The 19,479-nt window shown below is 43.6% G+C and overlaps 1 protein-coding gene across 6 annotated transcripts in view; it reads right to left on the bottom strand.

Moving 5' to 3' along the window:
• The window catches only part of STS (steroid sulfatase), a 639,557-nt gene that overhangs the window by 496,390 nt on the left and 123,688 nt on the right, over positions 1-19,479 (bottom strand). For all 6 annotated transcript variants that reach the window (XR_009500087.1, XR_009500086.1, XR_009500088.1 and 3 more), the window contains exon 8: positions 1,355-1,492. Coding sequence is in view for 3 of the 6 variants with exons in the window: in XM_059909899.1 (XP_059765882.1) it covers positions 1,355-1,492 (138 nt within the window). In the remaining 3 variants the exon portion in view is untranslated. The remainder of the gene's footprint in view (positions 1-1,354; positions 1,493-19,479) is intronic.

Raw genomic sequence — 19,479 nt, 5'->3', positions numbered from 1 at the left:
CTTTGTAGGTATACTCTGATTTCCTGAGTCCCTGGGAATCTGTGAAACATCCATGTGAGAGAATAATGAAAGGGCAATAAAGCACCTCATGGCTTTAGGGAGCAAAATTCAATGGTCCTGCACTTTCCTACGTGTCACGCATGTTGCTTTATTCAGCAGCCCCTACTGTCTGGGACACCTTGCTTTGCCTCTTTGCATGGTCACTTCTAATCATCCTCCCCCATGTTACATCCAACCCACATCCACTGCAGATTCAGGTGGTGTCCTAACCCTCAGCACAGATATGGCCTTTGAGGTACCTCACCTAAGTCTTTGTGAAATGGGCCACATGTTATTATAACCAGGTATCTAAGTCTCATATTCGCAGAGTGTATGTTGTACAAGCAACTTGGGGTCAGCAGATGGGTCTTATCTAATATCCCCAATGACAGGTAGCTTGATCCGTCTTGGTGGTGGCTTAGCTAATGCTGTGTCGGGAAGGAAGCATCAGCCCACAATGCTGTAGCCTTTGGAGACAGGCAGAATAATGACCTCCCAAAGATGTCAACATCCTCATGCCCAGACACTGTGACCAGGTTACCTTCCATGACAAAAGGGACTCTGCAGATGTGATTAAGGGTCTAGAAATAGGAAACATTACTCTGGATTATGTGGGTGAGCCTGACATAATCACAAGGGTCCTTAAAATTGCAGGCAAGAAAGAGTAAGTAAAGGAGATGGAATTATGGAAGCAGAGGTCAGAGAGAGAGAGAGAGGAAGGTTTGAAGACACTGCATTGGTGACTTTAAAGGGAAGAAAGGGTCCATGAGCCAAGGAGAGTGGGCACCTCCAGAAGCTGGAGAAGGCAAGGAAATGGATTCTCCCCTGGAGCCTCCAGAAAGATGCAGTCCTGCTACCATCTTGATTTTAGACCAGTGAGACCCATTTCAAACTTCTGATGCCTACAACTACAAGTTAATAGTTTTTTATTGTTGCTGTAACAAATTAACACAAACTTCCAGGCTTAAAGCAATTGTAGTTGTAGAGGTCACGGGGGGAGGATGTAAGGGGTCTTGTTTGAACCAACTACACATATGGGGCTGAATTTACATTTAGGGGGAAAACACCCTCATTTTAATGTCTGGACACAGAATGCGTGCTTTTAAGTTCTGGGGAGACCATACCGGAAATGGTCACTTTGGCCATCTGAGTTTTCAATGCCTGTGACCCAATAAAGCCCTGTATGTTTCAAGTGGCAGAAGAACAGCACCACAGCTCCAAGGTCCAGGAGGAGGTGATGAGGGGGTAAGCTGAGGGGGCCGGGCAGAGCACAGAGCTGACACCGTGGCATCTCCCACCTGGATAGATTTCTCACCTTTATAGATTCCGTTACTGCCTCCGTGACCTTCCCCTTTCACAGTCACCTCTTCTATATGTGCTCCTTGGTCCGAGGAGAAGTAGACCAGGGTGTTATTAGCCAGTTTCAACTCATCTAGAACATCCAAGATCTGCCCTGAAGGGGAGAAAACACTCCGTGTTAAGACAGTGCAATCTTTAGAAAAGAAAGGGAGGTGATTTGCCCTCATCGACTTGTCTGTTAATTTCTGACGGTGAGGAGGAGATGGTCTTATACACTGAGCTCTCCTGTGCTGATCCCAACAGGGGATGCAGCATAATCAGAAGGAACCACAGTGGCCGGGCTCTTGGCAGAGACAATGAGAAGATTCAGTCGCTGAATTAAGTATCATCTACAAGCATCATCTGAACCTCTAGGCATCATGGGGTGACCCTGTAGCGAGACCTGATAAACAGTTCTAGATGAATCAGGCTCACAGATCATGAGCCCCTTGGAGGAAGATGCCAGAAGAAAGAAGCCAAATTGCTGCAATCACCAGCCGGCCTGAGGCTATAAAGAAGTCTACTAGTTTTCCTTATTGACTGGAGAAAACTAAATCATCACGGTTCCTCTTATACAAACAAACATCTCTAAAACTATTTTATGATGAATGACCTTTTTCATACTTACCATAGATACCCAGGTCTAAAACAGTCCATCATGAAAATAAATATTCCTCACACTCTCCTTTTTCTTCTCCTCACCTTCTTTCCCCAAACTTCACATGGTATACTAATCCCCATATAGCAACCCTTCAAAATAATAATGATACCATGGTCAACAATGAGAGTAAAGGGTACCATTTGTTGAACACTCTGCCTGCAAAGGACTTTATTCCATGTTCTCTTGATTACATCATACTGAACCCTACGAGTAAAGAGCACTGGCTCCATTGCACAGGTGAGGGCAACAGTGCTCCAAAAAGATACATGACCTGTTCAAAGTCACACGGTTAGGAAGTGAGGGACCCAGACAGGAAGAGTTAAGTCTGACCGCAAAACCCAAACTCTCAAACCCTGCAGAGTTAAGTGGATGAACTCAATGAAAATCACAGAGGAGTAAAAAAAAAAAAAAAAAAAGACACGAAGGAAAAAAAGTTAAGAGTTACATCCTGAAACACCCATGGATGACATGATATGATGGCTGCTGTCTTCTTCAAATTAATCCAGGAAGAAAGGAAGTGAGTACGGAGCATGGATGAATAAAATCAGGCATGACTTCATTAACTGTTAAATGTGGATCCAGGGCATATGACAGTTCACCGCACTTTTCTCTCTGCTTCTATGAATGCCTCAAATTTTCCATAAGAATAAACAAAACAAAACAAAACAAAACAGAAACCAGCTGAAGACTGAAGAATGGGCTGAAACACGGATTCTCTGATTAGAAAGCTACCACCTGCTCTCAGATCAGAAGAAAATGATGGTCAGACTAGAGGTATATAATTTACAATTTTCACGGAGACTGCTACACTCACATGCTGCTACTTTAATTTAGTCCCTGCACGCAGTTATTGTTTGAGGTATTAAAGGGTCTGACTCGGTTTTTTGATGTTTGACAGCTAAGAGCTTTTAAGTCTCACCTCTGCCTCTTCCACTTGCGCCCAACGAGCTAGTAAGAAAGCCTGGGGGCTCCCTCCCCCAGTGCCCGTGGAAGGTTCAAACTATGCCAGCTCCTACCTCCATGTGGGAACCCACATCCAAGCCCCAGCTCCTACCCACCATGAAAGCTGAATCTGTCTCCTTTCCCATCTCCCTCAAGCCATCTTCAGACCAGCTTAGGCGCTGTCCCGCTGTCCCCAGAAAGCCTCGTTATATGTGAGTTACAACCTTTTCCACACCCTCTTGGTGTGGCTACAGCATCACTCGTCTCGACAGGGGACCATCTCTTCACTGTAGGACAATCACAACAACTGGAATTCTAAAAGGACACCAGGCATCGTTTGCAGCAGAAATAATAACTGAATATGGGTAATCCTATCCAGCAGGGAGCTCATGCCCCCCGTGGAGACAGGCCCTGCACTCCAGGGCTGCACCTTCACCAACTTGGTCCAGAAAAGGGGTAGAAGGCCGCAGAGACAACCCTCCACGGAGGCGGCAGAGATGATTTCTGATGTGAAAGCCAGACCCCGGTCATCTGCTACCAGACATATTCTTGCTATTTGATTGCAGTGCCACAGGCTAGAGTACATTCAATCTTTTTCAGTGTTTTAACGCATAAAATAAACATTCCTAGAAGCCACACCATATACATAAATGTCATCCTCAGGACCAAAAATAATATGCACGGGGCCATTCTAGTGATTTGTCACCCATGATAAATCATCGTCAGCCAGACATTTATCGTGCTGTGATTTGGTTCAGCTAAGCAAACCACGTGTGCACTCGGGCTTGGGGGAGTTTGACTCTGACACTAATTTAAGGCTTATCACTTTGAAAATGGTAATTAGTTTAATGAGTTCACAGAGGAAGAAGCAACAAGGCGATGTAACCCCCTCTTAACACTTTGAAGGAAAAGTGCCCCTTTTGGTGCATATAATAATTTCTAAATAAAATAACACAGATTAGGCAGAGAGCAGAGGATTCAGGCTTTTACTTCCTTGTGTTTTAATTGGTATTTTGCAAAAGGGCATACAACCACGCACCTCCACTTCCAATGAAATTCACCTTTCATATATTATATAGAAGTATCTTAGCACGAAGAAAACGCTGTGAAGAAATGCCTTTTTAAAAAATGTGGCTTCCGTGATCACTTCTATGGACAGAATGTAAATATTTAGAGCCCGTTTATTTACAGTCGCCAAAACCTTGGAAGCAAGCAAGGTGTCCTTCAGCAGGTGAATGAATATACTAACTGTGGTCCATCCAGACAGCGTGATATTATTCAGTGATACAAAGAAATGAGCTGTCAAGCCATGAAGAGACACGGAAGAACCTTAAATGCGTATGGCTAAGTGAAAGAAGCCCAGCTGAAGAGGTTACGTACTGCATGATTCAACTCTATGACATGCTGGAAAAGGCAAAACTAGGCAGACAGTAAAAAGATCAGTGCTTGTCAGAGGCTGGAGGGGAGGGAGGGAAGAACAGGCAGAGCACAGAGGAGTTTTAGGGCAGGGAAAGTATTATGGATGATGCTGTAATCATTACGCATTTGTCCCAACCCACAGAAGGCGCAATTCCAATGGTGAACTCTAATGTAAACCACGTATTTTAATTGATAATAATGTATCCATATTGGCTCATCAAAAGCAACACACGCACCCCGCTAATACAAGAGATAACATGGCAAATTGCGTGCAGAAGAAATGAATATAGGAAAACTCTCTGTACTTTCTACTCTGTTTTTCTATAAACCTAAAACTGCTAAAAAAAAAAAAAAAAAAAAGTCTACTGGGAATTCCCTGGCGGTCCACAGTGGTTAGGAGACTGCACTTTCACTGCTGAGGGCCCGGGTTCGGTCCCTGGTCAGGGAACTAAGATACTGCAAGCCACACGGCACAGCCAAAAATATTAAAAAAATTTTTTTTTAGTTTTAAAAAAATTTTAAAAGAAGCATTATTAAAATAAATACATATTAAAAAATAGTCCACTAATTTTTAAAAGATGCCTTTTAAATGCACTGTTAGCTCCTAGACCTCCTCATCCGTGCATTCAACACGTGTTCGCAAAAGCCTAGTAAACACAGGCTAAAGACCAGGGCACACAGAGGGTCATGGATGGCGTTTGTTCCCAAGGCCTCCTGGTGACCCTTGCCTTTGCTCAAGCCAGCTACATCTCCTAGGTACAGATTCCCCTCTAGGCTATTTTCATATCCAGACGAACCTGCAGCTGCATTTACGATATATTTTAGTAGCTCCTTCTACTAAAATGTATCTTGCATCCTTCCCCATTTTCACACTCCTCCCTAGATATTTCCTCCAAATTCCAATATTTCAAATGACCATGATACTTGCTACATGATACATGATATTTTCTTTGTCCCCATCAATTTTTCTGATTCATTGCCTAGAGTGATAACTTCATCCCTTTCATCAAAATCACCGCACACCACTGGGCTGGGATTAATGCAAGAGAATCTAGCTGAGGCCACCATGCATTTACACACGGAAAACCGTCAGATTTCTGATTTCCTTTTTGTTCTTTTTCTCCTGCAAGAGGCACCCTTGTATCTCATAACTATTTGGGTCTTACGCCAGAATCTCATTCAGAAAGCCCGGAGCCCGTTAACCATTAAATTTTTCATGAGATTGATCCTATAAAGGTCTAACATATTTCTCTTCTAAAAATTGTGCCCGGAAATCTCCTGTGGGAACAAATACTGCTGTATTATTCTTGCTTTCAGACCCATACATTGGAAGTCAGAGGTCCACAAATATTATCTTTCAGAAGGTTCTCCAGGTATAATGATACCAATTTATGTAGGATGATAGTTTTGAATTACCGATGGTGGGCTGCAGGATAGCTTATAAATGAAATGCTTTATTTCCAAAGCTTTCTCACATTCTTCCTGGAACGAAACAAATACAGGAAACAAGCCACTTCGAGAGCACTTTGCTATTTAACCAGAGACAACAAGAGCTAGCACACTGGAAAAGATGAGAACTCGTCATCCTAAAGGAGAAAACTTGGTGCTGTGAAAATCAGGGTCCTTCCTCCCTCAGGTGTGAAGCCTGGGTCCTGGAGAGTTTGTTCATTCCACTGATTCACACCACGAACAGGTGCCAAACCACTCTTTGGAGTCAGGACTGTGGCGTGCCACGTAGGAGAGAAGGGTTTCTGGCGCTTGGTTAGAATCCTAGCTCTGACGTGAAAGGGAAGTGCTATAATGTAGAATTAACTGCTCAGGCTCTGGCTTCTGGGTCCTGACAGAAGCCGACCTGGTTTGAGTCCTGGGTCCCTGGTTTGCTCACTGGGGTTCTTTGCCTCTAAGTCAGAGGCGATAACATGTAATAGTAGAGGGTTGCCATAAGGGATGAAAGAGAATTGCATCCCAAACTCTTAGCCCAGGGCTAGGAGTGCTCAAATGCAGCTCAGGTCTTACAATGGAGTTAAAAATCGGAGTTAAACAATCAGTTTGCCTAAAATCCAAACTACAGTGAGGTATCATCTCATACTCGTCAGAACAGCCATCATCAAAAAGTCTACAAATAAATGCTGGAGAGGGCGTGGAGAAAAGGGAACCCTCCTACACTGTTGGTGGGAATGTAAATTGGTGCAGCATCTATGGAGAACAGTATGGAGGTTCCTTCAAAAACTAAAAATAGAGCTACCATAGGATCCAGCAATCCCACTACTGGGCATATAGCTGGAGAAAACTCTAATTTGAAAAGATACATGCACCCCAAGATTCAGAGCAGCACTATTTACAACAGGCAAGACATGGAAACAACCAAATGTCCATCAACAGGTGGATGGATAAAGAAGATGTGATATATATATCTATACACACACACAATGGAATATTACTCAGCCATAAAAAAGAATGAAAAAATGCCATTTGCAGCAACATGGATGGACCTAGAGATGATCATGCTACGTGAAGTCAGAAAGAGAAAGACAAATATCATACGATATTGCTTACATGTGGAATCTAAAAAAAATAATACAAATGAATTTATTTACAAAACAGAAACAGACTCACAGACATAGAAAACAAACTAATGGTTACCAAAGGGGAAGAGGTGGGGAGGGATAAATTAGGAATTTGAGATGAAAAGATACACACTACTATATATAAAATAGATAAAGAACAAGGACCTACTGTATAGCACAGGGAACTATATTCAATATCTCGGAATAAACTGTAATGGAAAAGAATCTGAAAACGTGTATATATATATATGTGTATATATATATATATACACACACACACATTGTAAATCAACTATACTTCAATAAAAAATTTTTAAAAATCAGCTTGCCTAATGGAAGCCTTGCTATTTCAGCAGATCTGTCTTTTTTCTTCTACAAGGTAGGTCGACTCAGGCAAAACATGGAAGCAAAATGCTGTGATGTCCCTATTCACCCTTTTGGAAACATCGAGCTCATTAAGGAAAGAAAATATCTCCTGAAGCAGCCACCCAACATGAATAATTAAGGAAGAACGTCCACCTACTCAATGTAATTCCAGGGAACGCAGGAAACCCTAAAAAGTTCCCTTAAAACTACTTTAGCTAAGTCCTTCCTGTGATCAACAGGTGAATGGTGGAAGTCAAATATTCCCATGGAGGCTAGGATTTTAAGATAAATGAGAGTTTCTAATTGCAGCAGTTGGTGGTGGCTATGACTCTCGCTGGGACATGGGAAATGCTACGCGTTGCTCCAGAAAGCGAGTTTTACCCTATGTTCCGAGGCTCTCCTGAGCCTCAGAGCAGTTACTGAGTGGGACAGAGAAATTCTGCCATCATTGGCCCTGGAAAGGCAATTCTTTGTTTAGCTTACGTGGGATTAGAAGCATAACCAACGTGCCAAACATCAGGACATATCTGTCAACAAGCACATAGATTTATTGTCTCCAGCTGGAAGCAATGTCCGTGGAATGTAGGTAAACTCAATCTTGTACTTCTTCCCAAAATAAATGGTCAAGATTTCCAAAACTCCAGTCCTGATCCTTTCCATCACATGGAGCTCAAGGGATCCCACAGATGGGACATTTGAAAGCATATGGGTTACCTATAGTATAAAATCAAGTTCAAAAGCTTACACATCAAAGGGAAAAATAATATGTGACCAAAAAAGATTGGATTATTTATTTGCAATGCATAAGATACAAAAATGATGTGCTGGCTTTTGGGGGATACGTGGGGGAGGGCTGGTGGTGTTTGTTCAGAAGCTTTGCATTTGTTATTTGATTCGAGGGTATTTTCAGACAGTAGCAAGTGAAATATTGTAATAAATAAACAAAAGATGAGGTTTTGCCCTACCGTACTCAGATCTAATGCAAAGGTTGCACAAAATATAGTCTGAGACTCACTCAGATGCCGCCCAGACAGGAGGTCCAAGGAAGCACTGAAAATGAAACTCTTGCAGGATGGTTTTAGGAACTAGGAATTGGGAGCAAGAGGGGCTGCTACACGCACTGCATTTCCACATCCTGAGTGATGAGACCAGGGTGGCCTCCACTGCCACTAAAACCCGAGCAAGAGGGACTTCCCTGGTGGCGCAGTGGTTAAGACTCTCTGCTCCCAATGCAGGGGGCCTGGGTTCAATCTCTGGTCAGGGAACTAGATCCCACATGCATGCTGCAACATGCACGCTGCAAGAGTTCACATGCCATAACTAAGAAGCCCGCGTGCTGCAACTAAGGAGCCCGCGTGCTGCAACTAAGGAACCCACCTGCCACAACTAAGGAGTTGGCGAGGCAGAACTAAGGAGCCTGCCTGCTGCAACTAAGACCCAGTGCAACCAAATAAATAAATAAATAAATATTAAAAAAAAAAAAAAAAAACAACATGCAGGAGAGAAGAGGCTCCGACCGTGTCAGGAGCTCTTTCTGCTGCACGCAGGCACACCTGCCACAAGCTTGTGATGCAGGAGTCCTGGAACCTTCCTGTCCGAAGGCCCTCGATAAAAGGCTAAATCCTTCCCTGGCAGCCACGGTGAAATAGACATCAACACACCCATCGCCACATCCTGTGTGTTTCCTCTTCAATCAGATTCACCCACGTCCATTGATTTTGGGATCATCCTCTTACCACGTCACTCGCTTTCCCATCTCCTAAGTGCATACAGAAGAACTTCATTAGAAACACGTTTAGAAGCTACCCCTAATCATTTTCCAAATAGTGACAGAAAAGTAAGCAAATGTGATAGTAAGGAACTGGTTAGGCTACTTTATGCATTTTTTCATTCTTCTGGGTGACCAAAGTAATAATCAAGAACTTGTATGTAGAATATAGGTTCCGTAGCATGTTCTTATTATATATCAGCGTCCTTCAAATTTTGACAAGCTTATTTGTCACCTTGGGAACCATGCTAAAATAAAGATTCTTTTTTTTTTTAAATGATTTGATCAACATTTGTTTAGTGCTTTATTTATTTTTTTAAATTAAAGTATACTTAATTTACAACATTGTGTTAGTTTCAAGTGTACAGCAAGTGATTGAGTTTTATATATATATATATATATATATATATATTTTAAGATTATTTTCCATTCTAGGTTATTACAAGATATTGAGTAGAGTTCCCTTGTCTCTACAGTAGGTCCTTGTTTATCTATTTTATATATAGTAGTGTGTATATGTTAATCCCAAACTCCTAATTTATCTCCCCTGCCCCACCTAAAATGAAGATGCTGATTCAGTAAATTTGGGGTGAGGTCTGAGAACCTGAGTTTCTTAAAAGCTCCTAAATGATGCCTATCTGAGGGGCATACTTTTAGAGGAGAGTTTCCCTGTGACGACATGTTTAATACCTGCTGACATATAATAAAAGGAGATGGTTGGCATTTTACAGATTTCAAGGATTATACCAGGAATGAGATTTGAGTTGCAGACCACTGAACACATAACTTTTATACATGGTAACTGAACACAATAATAGAGAATTAGGATGATTAGGGTAACTAAGAAACAGGAAACTGCAAGACGGAAGTGTTGCCTTTGTATGCATGACCCTTCCTTGACTTGGCTTCACTTCCTTCTTGGGTCAGTTCCTGTGTGAGTTCATACTGTTTCCAGCAAACGCATCCTTATTTGGTGCTGTACCTGGTTGTTGATAATGTTGTGATTTCCTGCATAAAGCCCATCTTTGACCTCGTCGCATCACAGCTGTAAAGCGTGACGGATTCCCCTGCTCCGGCATCTGTTCTCAACCATCTGGGATGCTTTCATGGCTCTGCTCAGCTATCTTCTCCAATTAACACTAAACTGTATGTGTTTTTTTTTTCCAGGGTGTTGCATTTGCTGGAGAGAATCTGAATAACTCTAACTAGTCCTCATTCTTACCAAGCACACCGGTGCTTTCCTGCACATACACAAGTGCCACCGTGTCCGTGCAGTGGCATTGCACACATGCGTCTGGGGGACCACCAAAGCCGGTGTGCCTGTGAGTCAGAGGAAGGCTCCGTGGTCAGCGTGTGTGGTCAGTGCTTCCCCGGGGTCATAAGCATCACAACGGGCTGGCTGACCCGAGCAGCGGATAATCAGACCAGCAGGAAATCGTCTGACAGGACAGTGCTAGGAGTGAACACAGGTCTCCCCACTCTTGATGCAGCTGTGCCACTCTACTTGCTGGACTTCACTGTCTTGCAGAAAAGACAGCTTGCAGCTCGTTTGCTCTCTGGAATGACCACCGGTTGAACTTGCCGTGGGAGGTTATCCGGGCTTTGTGATGGAGAACGACATTGCCTGCACGCCCATGGGGCCATTTCTGTGATCGCCCATGGGGCCATTTCTGTGATCGAAGCCAGAGAAAAGCTCTAGAAAGAGATCGGCCAGAACTTCTCCAGCAATGAGAGGGACCACCTTACACTTCCCGCCTGAGCTGGGCTGTGAGCACAGAATGTCCAGAGACGATGGACGGTGAATGATCCAGGAAACCAAGCCCTTCAGAGCGCTCTTATTTTATGACGCTCTCCTACACCATCCATACCCATTTTCAGTTTTAGGACTAGATTTTTTTTTTTTTTTTTGCATTGGATTTGATCATCTATAAAGCTGAAGATACAAAATGGAAAATTATGCTTTCCTTTGCAGAAACCTTGTGCATTAATCCCAGACTCAAGGCCTCCTCGCCACTCAAATTCAAACCCAGCCACACTGACTAACCCCCTACCAAGCTCCTCTCTTACGTTTGGTTCCGAATCCAAGGGACCTGCAGTCCGCCAGCCTGCAGCTCCCCTGAAACGTCTGAGTAGCTCTGGGGTGATGCGTTGACTTTATGGGGAGAGCTCAAGCTCTTAGAAGCAGTTTAGGCCTGCCCGCAAGATCCTAAATACCAAAGCTACGCACAGAAGGGCTCTTTCGGAAGTGTGAAGTCCAAAGGGAACATTTCAAATAGAAGGTGAAATACTACTAATGATATAAAAACCCACAAGATGGTCCAAATAGATGTCTCCTTTTCCATCGTAGACTTTTTTTCTCATCTATGATTTTTCTATTCAGTGTAATGGCCTCATATGCACATCTTAAGCAAAGACGCTTTAACCATCTGTGAAAGGGAGAGTAATAGTAACAGTAATAATAATAACAACAGCAGCTAGCATTTATTGAGCACTTCTTGCATGCCAGACACCATGCTGATTACTGTAAATACATGGCTTCATTTCATCTGATTGGTTAATTCCACTAATTCCAGCAGGTGCAATCCATCTATTCAGGGGGATTGCTCCATCTGACATTCTGACGAGCCCTCCCTGGGTCATGACTCAAAAGCAACAGGTATTCAAACTACTTCTGACCCACATTTTGACCTCACCTTTCAAATATATATACTGGTCCTCAGTGGAATATTATTTGAACGTTGCTTTAACCCGATCTCCCAAATCCTAATTTACCTTTTCTCGCTCTGCCTAGAAATATTTAACTAGCAAATGTGCTAATTGGAAGAGGTTGAAGGTGGAGAAAGTATTATCCAAAACACCCCTGTGATACCCACATCTACATCTTCCTATTCCCTGCACCCGCTGTTTAATTTCGAAGGCAGACATGTCTAACGTGTACAAGGCAAACTCAAGAACACAGGAACGGAGGGTCTCCTAGGATACAGGAGCTGCATGAAAACCGTTGGAGGCCATTGGTCCAAACAGGCTTGTCTTCTTTTTCTTTTTTTTTTTAAAAATTATTATTTATTTACTTATTTATTTTGGGCTGCGTTGGGACTTTGTTGCTGCACACGGGCCTTCTTTAGTTGCGGCAAGCGGGGGCTACTCTTCATTGCGGTGCACGGGCTTCCCATAGCGGTGGCTTCTCTTGTTGCAGAGCACGGGCTCTAGGCGCGCGGGCTTCAGTAGTTGTGGCTCGCGGGCTGTAGAGCACAGGTTCAGTAGTTGTGGCGCACGGGCTTAGTTGCTCCGTGGCATGTGGGATCTTCCTGGACCAGGGCTCGAACCCGTGTCCCCTGCATTGGCAGGCGGATTCTTAACCACTGTGCCCCCAGGGAAGCCCCAAACAGGCTTGTCTTATAGACAACCTGCCGCTGGAGAAGAGACAAACCTACTGTCTCAATTAATCTAACAAACCAGAAATCCTTCCAGGCTCCTGAGAAGCAGTGTAGCCTAGTGGTGGCTGGGCAAATCTTACACAGTCACTTACCTTTCTCAGACTTCACTTTCTCACCTGCAATGGTGAAGAAAATCTCCCATAGCACAGCTGTGGGGGGTCAACTAAACAACCCGTGGTAGATGTTAAATAAGTGACTAGGATATACCAAAGGCTTTTAGAGTTTAGCTATTGTGAGTCAATAAATGTTTACTGGGGCTTCCCTGGTGGCACAGTGGTTGAGAGTCTGCCTGCCAATGCAGGGGACACGGATTCGAGCCCTGGTCTGGGAAGATCCCACATGCCACGGAGCAACTAGGCCCGTGAGCCACAACTACTGAGCCTGCGCGTCTGAAGCCTGTGCTCTGTAACAAGAGAAGCCGCGATAGTGAGAGGCCCGCGCACCGCAATGAAGAGTGGCCCCTGCTTGCCGCAACTAGAGAAAGCCCTCGCACAGAAACGAAGACCCAACACAGCCAAAAAAAAAATAAAGAAAGAATTAAAAATAAATAAATAAATGTTTACTGTTGCTGTTGTTTTGTAACCAGAAATTTTATTAATCCTGTTTGAATTAATTGCACAACTTCATTCCTCAATAATTTAGGGTACTATCTTCTTTAGGGAAATGATTTACGAAAGAGTGTTAAAAACTACTCGCTTTAATTTGAGAGGTAAATTCAAGGTAAAATAATATACATCCCAGGCCCGAGAACATGAAACTAAGCTTCGGGGTCTGCAAAAATGGTAACGTGGTTATAGAGTTTATGAAACCCAGAGGTTAATGATTTATAAGATAAATTAATTTAGAGAATGAAAATCAATATTCTACACAATGAATTTCCAACTAAATCTTACAGCCAAATTCTGGATCACCAGACCTGCATTGGTCCTGTTCCAGCGCCCTCTCCCCATCCTAACTGCCCTCCTCTTCCTGCTTGCATCTCTAAGCTGAGGTTGCAAAAACTTCTTTCTGCAGAAAATTTACTATTTTGTCACAAATACAGATTTACTGGAAACTCACACAGGAAGGGAAGAGAACTTCCCTTATATAGAAACTTCCCTTTCTATATATAGAAAACATATATTATATACATTTCCTTTATTCTTGCTGCCCTATCATTGGATTTTCTCATACCCTGACTTACGTTAAGCTCTCCAGATGCACGTACCTGATGCACACATATAAAATCAAGAATAGGTTAATGGAGAAAAAAATGCACTTTGGAAGATAAAGATTCATCTGCAAGAGCAAAGCATTGAAAATTAATGCAGTTGATACAGATGGCGAACAGGCAGATGAAAAGATGCTCAACATTGTTAATTATTAGAGAAATGCAAATCAAAACTACAATGAGGTATCACCTCACACTGGCCAGGATGGCCATCTTTAAAAAGTCTACAAATAACAAATGCTGGAGAGGGTGAGGAGAGAAGGGAACCCTCTTGCACTGTTGGCGGGAATGTAAATTGATACAGCCACTATGGAGAACAGTATGGAGGTTCCTTAAAAACAGAGTTGCCATATGATCCTGAAATCCCACTCCTGGGCATATATCCAGACAAAACTATAATTCAAAAAGATACATGCACCCCCGTGTTCATTGCAGCACTATTTACAATAGCCAAGACATGGAAGCAACCTAAGTGTCCACTGACAGAGGAATGGATAAAGGAGATGTGGCACGTATATCAATGGAATATTAGCCATAGAAAAGAATGAAGTAATGCCATTCGCAGCAACATGGATGGACCTAGAGACTGTCATACCAAGTGAAGTAAGTCAGAAAGAGAAAGACAAATGTATATCACTTATTTGTGGAATCTACAAAAATGACACAAATGAACATATCCACGAAAACGGAAACAGACTCACATAGAGAACAGACTTGTGGTTGCCAAAGGGGAGGGTGGGTGTGGGAAGGAAGGATTGGGAGTTTGGGATTAGCAAATGCAAACTAGTATATATAGGATGGATAAACAACCAGGACCTACTGTAGAGCACAGGGAACTGTATTCAATATCCTGTGATAAACTATAATGGAAAAGAATACGAAAAAGAATATATATATATATGAATCACTTTGCAGTACAGCAGAAATTAACACAACATTGTAAATCAACTATACTTCAATAAAAAATAAATAAATAAGTAAATACATAAAATGGATGCAGTTGAGAGCAGAGCCCAGGACTCACTACAGCAAGTGAGGGATGTGTCACCTTGGTGGACAATGGATGGGGCAGGGGTCACGGAGGAATAGAGCAGAAAAGAACTTCAACACCGCCACCTATACAAGCGCGGTGAAGGGGGACGATTAAATGGCTCTACTCTCTATGTCCCCTGTGGCCATAATGTGCCTTTGTCTTAACCACACTTTCTTACATTGCCTCTAGGTTAGGATTCCATTTCTCTCCTCTTTAAAAAGATCCATGTAAAGAAGCCCAATAAACATGTTGGAGGGGTTCATGGTCAGTGGGCACGAGGTTCAAGCATCAGACTTCAGGAGGCAGCCCAGGTGTGCAGACGTCCGATTCTGCAGTGTAGACAGCATCGGAGACTTAATGGGGTTTGCAGAGTTGATCTCCAGTGGTTAAGCGGCCGTCGACCCGGAGACCATTCTTCTCCCTCCTAAAACAAGGGCAAGCCCTCCAGCCTCTCCCTAGGCTGCTTTAAGAGCAGAATGAGAAACTGATGGCAAACAGCAGACGGGTGACCCTTTAGACAGCGTGCACGGGAAGATCAGACCCTGAGCAGTGAGCTCACCTCCAGCACCACCCAGACCTGCCAAGCAGCAAATGAAGAAGAGCCGTCCTTTGGATTAGGAAATGCTCCACGTGGGACTCCAGGGAGACCCTGAGCAGAGGGGTTAAAGCCTTTCTGCCGTGAGAATAAAGACCCCACCCCAGGCGATGGCCGTTCTGAGGATGGGCATCCCGGCGCGTGGCATGACATGCCAAACAAGGTCACGCACAACAGAGCTGCGGGTGACGGCAAGTGGAGGCCCCCTGCCTGGCCACAATGAGCTAAGGGACTTCCTGGCTTGTGCGAGGCGAGGAGGGGAAGGACACGTGTAGCACACGATTTGTGCTCACGCACACACACATGCAGGTGGGTGTGTATTCTACCCTGGGTGCCCTCAGCACTCACAACACCTGTGCTTGTCCGAAGTCTGTTTATACTGTCCTGGTCACAGGTTCCCTTTCTTTTTAAAACAATTTTTAAAATTTATTTAATTTTTAAGTGAACTTTTTCTTTTGAGATAATTATAAATTCACAGGCGATTGTAAGAAATGATACAAAGAGATCCACGGTAAAGTATTTAGTTTCCCCCAATGGTAACATCTTGCAAAACTCTAGCAGAGTATCACAATTAGGATACTGACATTGATACAGTCAATGTCAATGGAAAAGGTTTCCATCAGCAAGGATCTATGGTTGCACTTTCATAGCTACATTCACTTCCCTCTGGCCCCTACCCTTTCCTTAATCTTTGGCATCCACTAATCTGTCGTCCTTTTTTTTTTTTTTTTTTAAACTTTGGGTTTATTTATTTATTTATTTATTTATTTATTTATTTATTTACGGCTGTATTGGGTCTTCGTTTCTGTGCAAGGGCTTTCTCTAGTTGCGGCAAGTGGGGGCCACTCTTCATCGCGGTGCGCGGGCCTCTCATTATCGCGGCCTCTCTTGTTGCGGAGCACGGGCTCCAGACGCGCAGGCTCAGTAATTGTGGCTCACGGCCCTAGTTGTTCCGTGGCATGTGGAATCTTCCCGGACCAGGGCTCGAACCCATGTCCCCTGCATTGGCAGGCAGATTCTCAACCACTGTGCCACCAGGGAAGCCCTGTCGTCCATTTTTATAATTTTGTCATTTCAAGAATGTTACCTAAATGTAATCACGCAGTAGGTAATCTTTTTAGACTTTTTTTTTTTTCATTCAGCATAATCCCCTTGAGATTCATCCAGGTTGTGGGTATCACAAGTTCATTCCTTTTTTCAGGCTGGTATGGATGTACCATTGTTTGTTTATGGGTTGTTTCCAGTTCAGGGCTGTTATAGGCAAAAATGCTATAAGCATTTATGTAAAGATTTTTGTCTAAACATATATTTTCGTTTCTCTGGGATAATGGCTCAAGAGTGCAATTGCTGGGTTAATGGTTGATATATGTTTAGAATTTTTTAAAAAAGATACCACACTGTTTTTCAGAGTGGACAGTTTCCCTTTCTTTCACCCCAGTTGAACGGACTGCTTCCTCCTCAGCCAATGATGTCTGAGCCAGCCTCGCTCCTGTGTAGAACAGCTGTTTTGTACAGAAGCAGCCCTGAATGGGGATGAGGTGTCAAAGAATGGAAGCACCTACGCTACTGGCATCTATGGTCATTCCTTCTATTTCAAAATAAACAGCAATGCCCTTTCCTTTCTCTTCTTCCCCTTGGCTTAACTGCAAAGCAGCACCAAGCAAAACCCAAATGCCAAGTTGTAGAGACAAAGCAAAATGACTTTTCTCAGAGTCAGTGCTCAAAGCTTCCAAGATTGTCAAAGACGCTTATTTCTTGTAGGTTTCCCTCTTCCTAATGCATGGCATGTTTACTTGCTAAAAATCAGATGCATAAATGCATTTATAAGATGGCTGTTACCGATGAAATCTGGCAGGCAGGCAACGGGGATGTCGACAGAGTTATCTGACGGGCAATTCTACCTTCAAATGATCAAAATTAAAAGGCTTAAAATGTTGTAATTTTGTCACTTTTGCTCTCTCCTGGCTATTGTCTTACTTCAGAATGAAAAAATACTGTGACAACACTGCTCCTTCTCTAACAATTTTCTATGAACTGGGAATGAGAACGCGTTGCCGAAGTCACACTTTGCCAGCAGATCATGGAGCTGAATGTCACTGAGTGTTGGTTTTAAAAGTTAAGTAATTGATAAACATGCACATTTTTCTGTAAATTAGAGTCGATGGGTGCATCTGCTGTCAGTGACCTTAATAAATGAAATTTTCTGTTCAGTGCAGCAAGCACCCAGCAAACTCCAGAAACGACAGAGCTTTGTTCTGTTTTAGTTTTTTGCATCAGTGTTATCTGGGGTACCCAATGGACAAGGATCCATTTTGGTTGGAGAAAGAGTTTGTTTAGGGATATATGCTACTTGATGACCTGGCTTCGCTTTTTCTCTACTGGTTGAGAGCAAATCAAATGACTTATAGAGTCCTCTGTAAAGAGACTTTCCTTCCCAAATGCTTCCATCCTAAGGTAACTGAAGAGCATAAAGTCATAACTGTCCCCAACCCAAGGCTACGGCCGCCATATTGAGAGATGCAGCCAAGTGGGTCAGCCCAGAAACCACCTGCAAACACACACAGTTATCTCCCCGCAGACTCAGTCAGCGACCCTGAATTCCCGATCCACAGGGTTTCTTGGAGATGCAGCTCCTACAGCCTGTACGCAGAGAGTCATGTTCCAGTGATCTCAGATGGCAAAGACTATGGAAAGATGCTATTGATGTTAATAGGGAAGAACCTCTCTATTGTATCACAAGTTCATCACTAAAGGGATGGTGCCTATATACCTAATGGCCCATCTCTGGGGACCCTGCCTTCCAGGTCATGAGCATGAAGCTAAAATATGTTTGCTTAGCTCACAGGAAACATCCCGACCAGGTCCCCCTGTGAACGACTGCAGGAAGGAAGCAATGAACACATCCCCTCCAGAGGCTGACCAGCACCAGAAAATGTTTGACTTTACTCCCTCCCCTTTTGGTGTCAAAGAAGCCTGAGCTTTAACTTGGGGAAGATGGGTCTTTGGGACACTAGCCCACCACCTTCTCGGTCTGCTGGCTTTCCGAATAAAGTCGCTACCCCTTGCCCCACTAACTTGTCTCTCTATTTATCGGCGTGCTGTGCAGGGAGCGGTACGAGCTTGAACTCGGTCACATTTACTCCATTTTCTCACGGCTACACGTCAAACCAACAGGATGTCACAAGACTCTAACACATGAAACTGGCACCCGCGACATCAGAGGCCATTTGCTCCCCTTTCCCACCAAAAAAGACTAAGAAAGTATAGTTCGAGGAGAGATGGTGAAGTGAAGACACACAGTGGAAGTTGTGTGTGTAGCTGTCATAATCCTGATGGACGTCTATAGAGTTCTTAACACATCCTGGACAGCTTCCAAGATGACCCAGCAAGAGAGGCAGTGCTGTTGTTTGTTTGTTTTTTTGGCAAAGCTTTTCTTTTTTATTTTTTACTGAAGTATAGTTGAATTACAATGTTGTGTTGATCACTGGTGTACAGCAAAGTGTCTCAGTTATACATATTCATAGTCTTTTCCATTATGGTTTATGTTAAGTTTTCCACATGTACATATATATACCAGTTTGCAACTGGACAGGCAATGTTAGAATCCCATTTTACAGATGAGGAAATAGAGGTCCAACCAGAGAGGTAACCTGCCCCGGTTTACCCAGGTGTGGAGGAGGTGGGGTGGAACCTCGGGCCTCTGGTCCCAAAGTCTACGCCCTTCCCTGACAGCCCCACTGCCGTCAAGATGCAGAAGCCACGTCTCACGACGACATCTGTCACAAGTAACACTATGCGGGGTGTCACAGCATGGACCTGCACCAAAATTCTGCCTCTGCCACTCGCCAGCTGTGAGAGCTTGCTGAGACAAGCCGGTTCCACCTGTGTGCCTTGGTGTGCACATCTGTAAAATGGGGTAATGCAGCCCCCAGCTCACAGGACTACATGGGGATTGCTACGGAGGCACGGCACCTGGAGAGAGTAAGTGGCAGGCGAGGGAAGATGCACACGCTTACTATCGGGAGCATCAGCATTGCTAAGGAGCCACGTGGTGGCGGTGTGACAACAGGACAAAGTCTGAAGACGCAGTGAAAACCACAAGGG

This window comes from Balaenoptera ricei, chromosome X (genome assembly GCF_028023285.1).
Source record: "Balaenoptera ricei isolate mBalRic1 chromosome X, mBalRic1.hap2, whole genome shotgun sequence".
Classification (NCBI taxonomy): Eukaryota; Metazoa; Chordata; class Mammalia; order Artiodactyla; family Balaenopteridae; genus Balaenoptera; species Balaenoptera ricei.
Note: the sequence above shows the minus strand (reverse complement) of the source record. Positions and strands in the feature narration are given on the sequence as shown.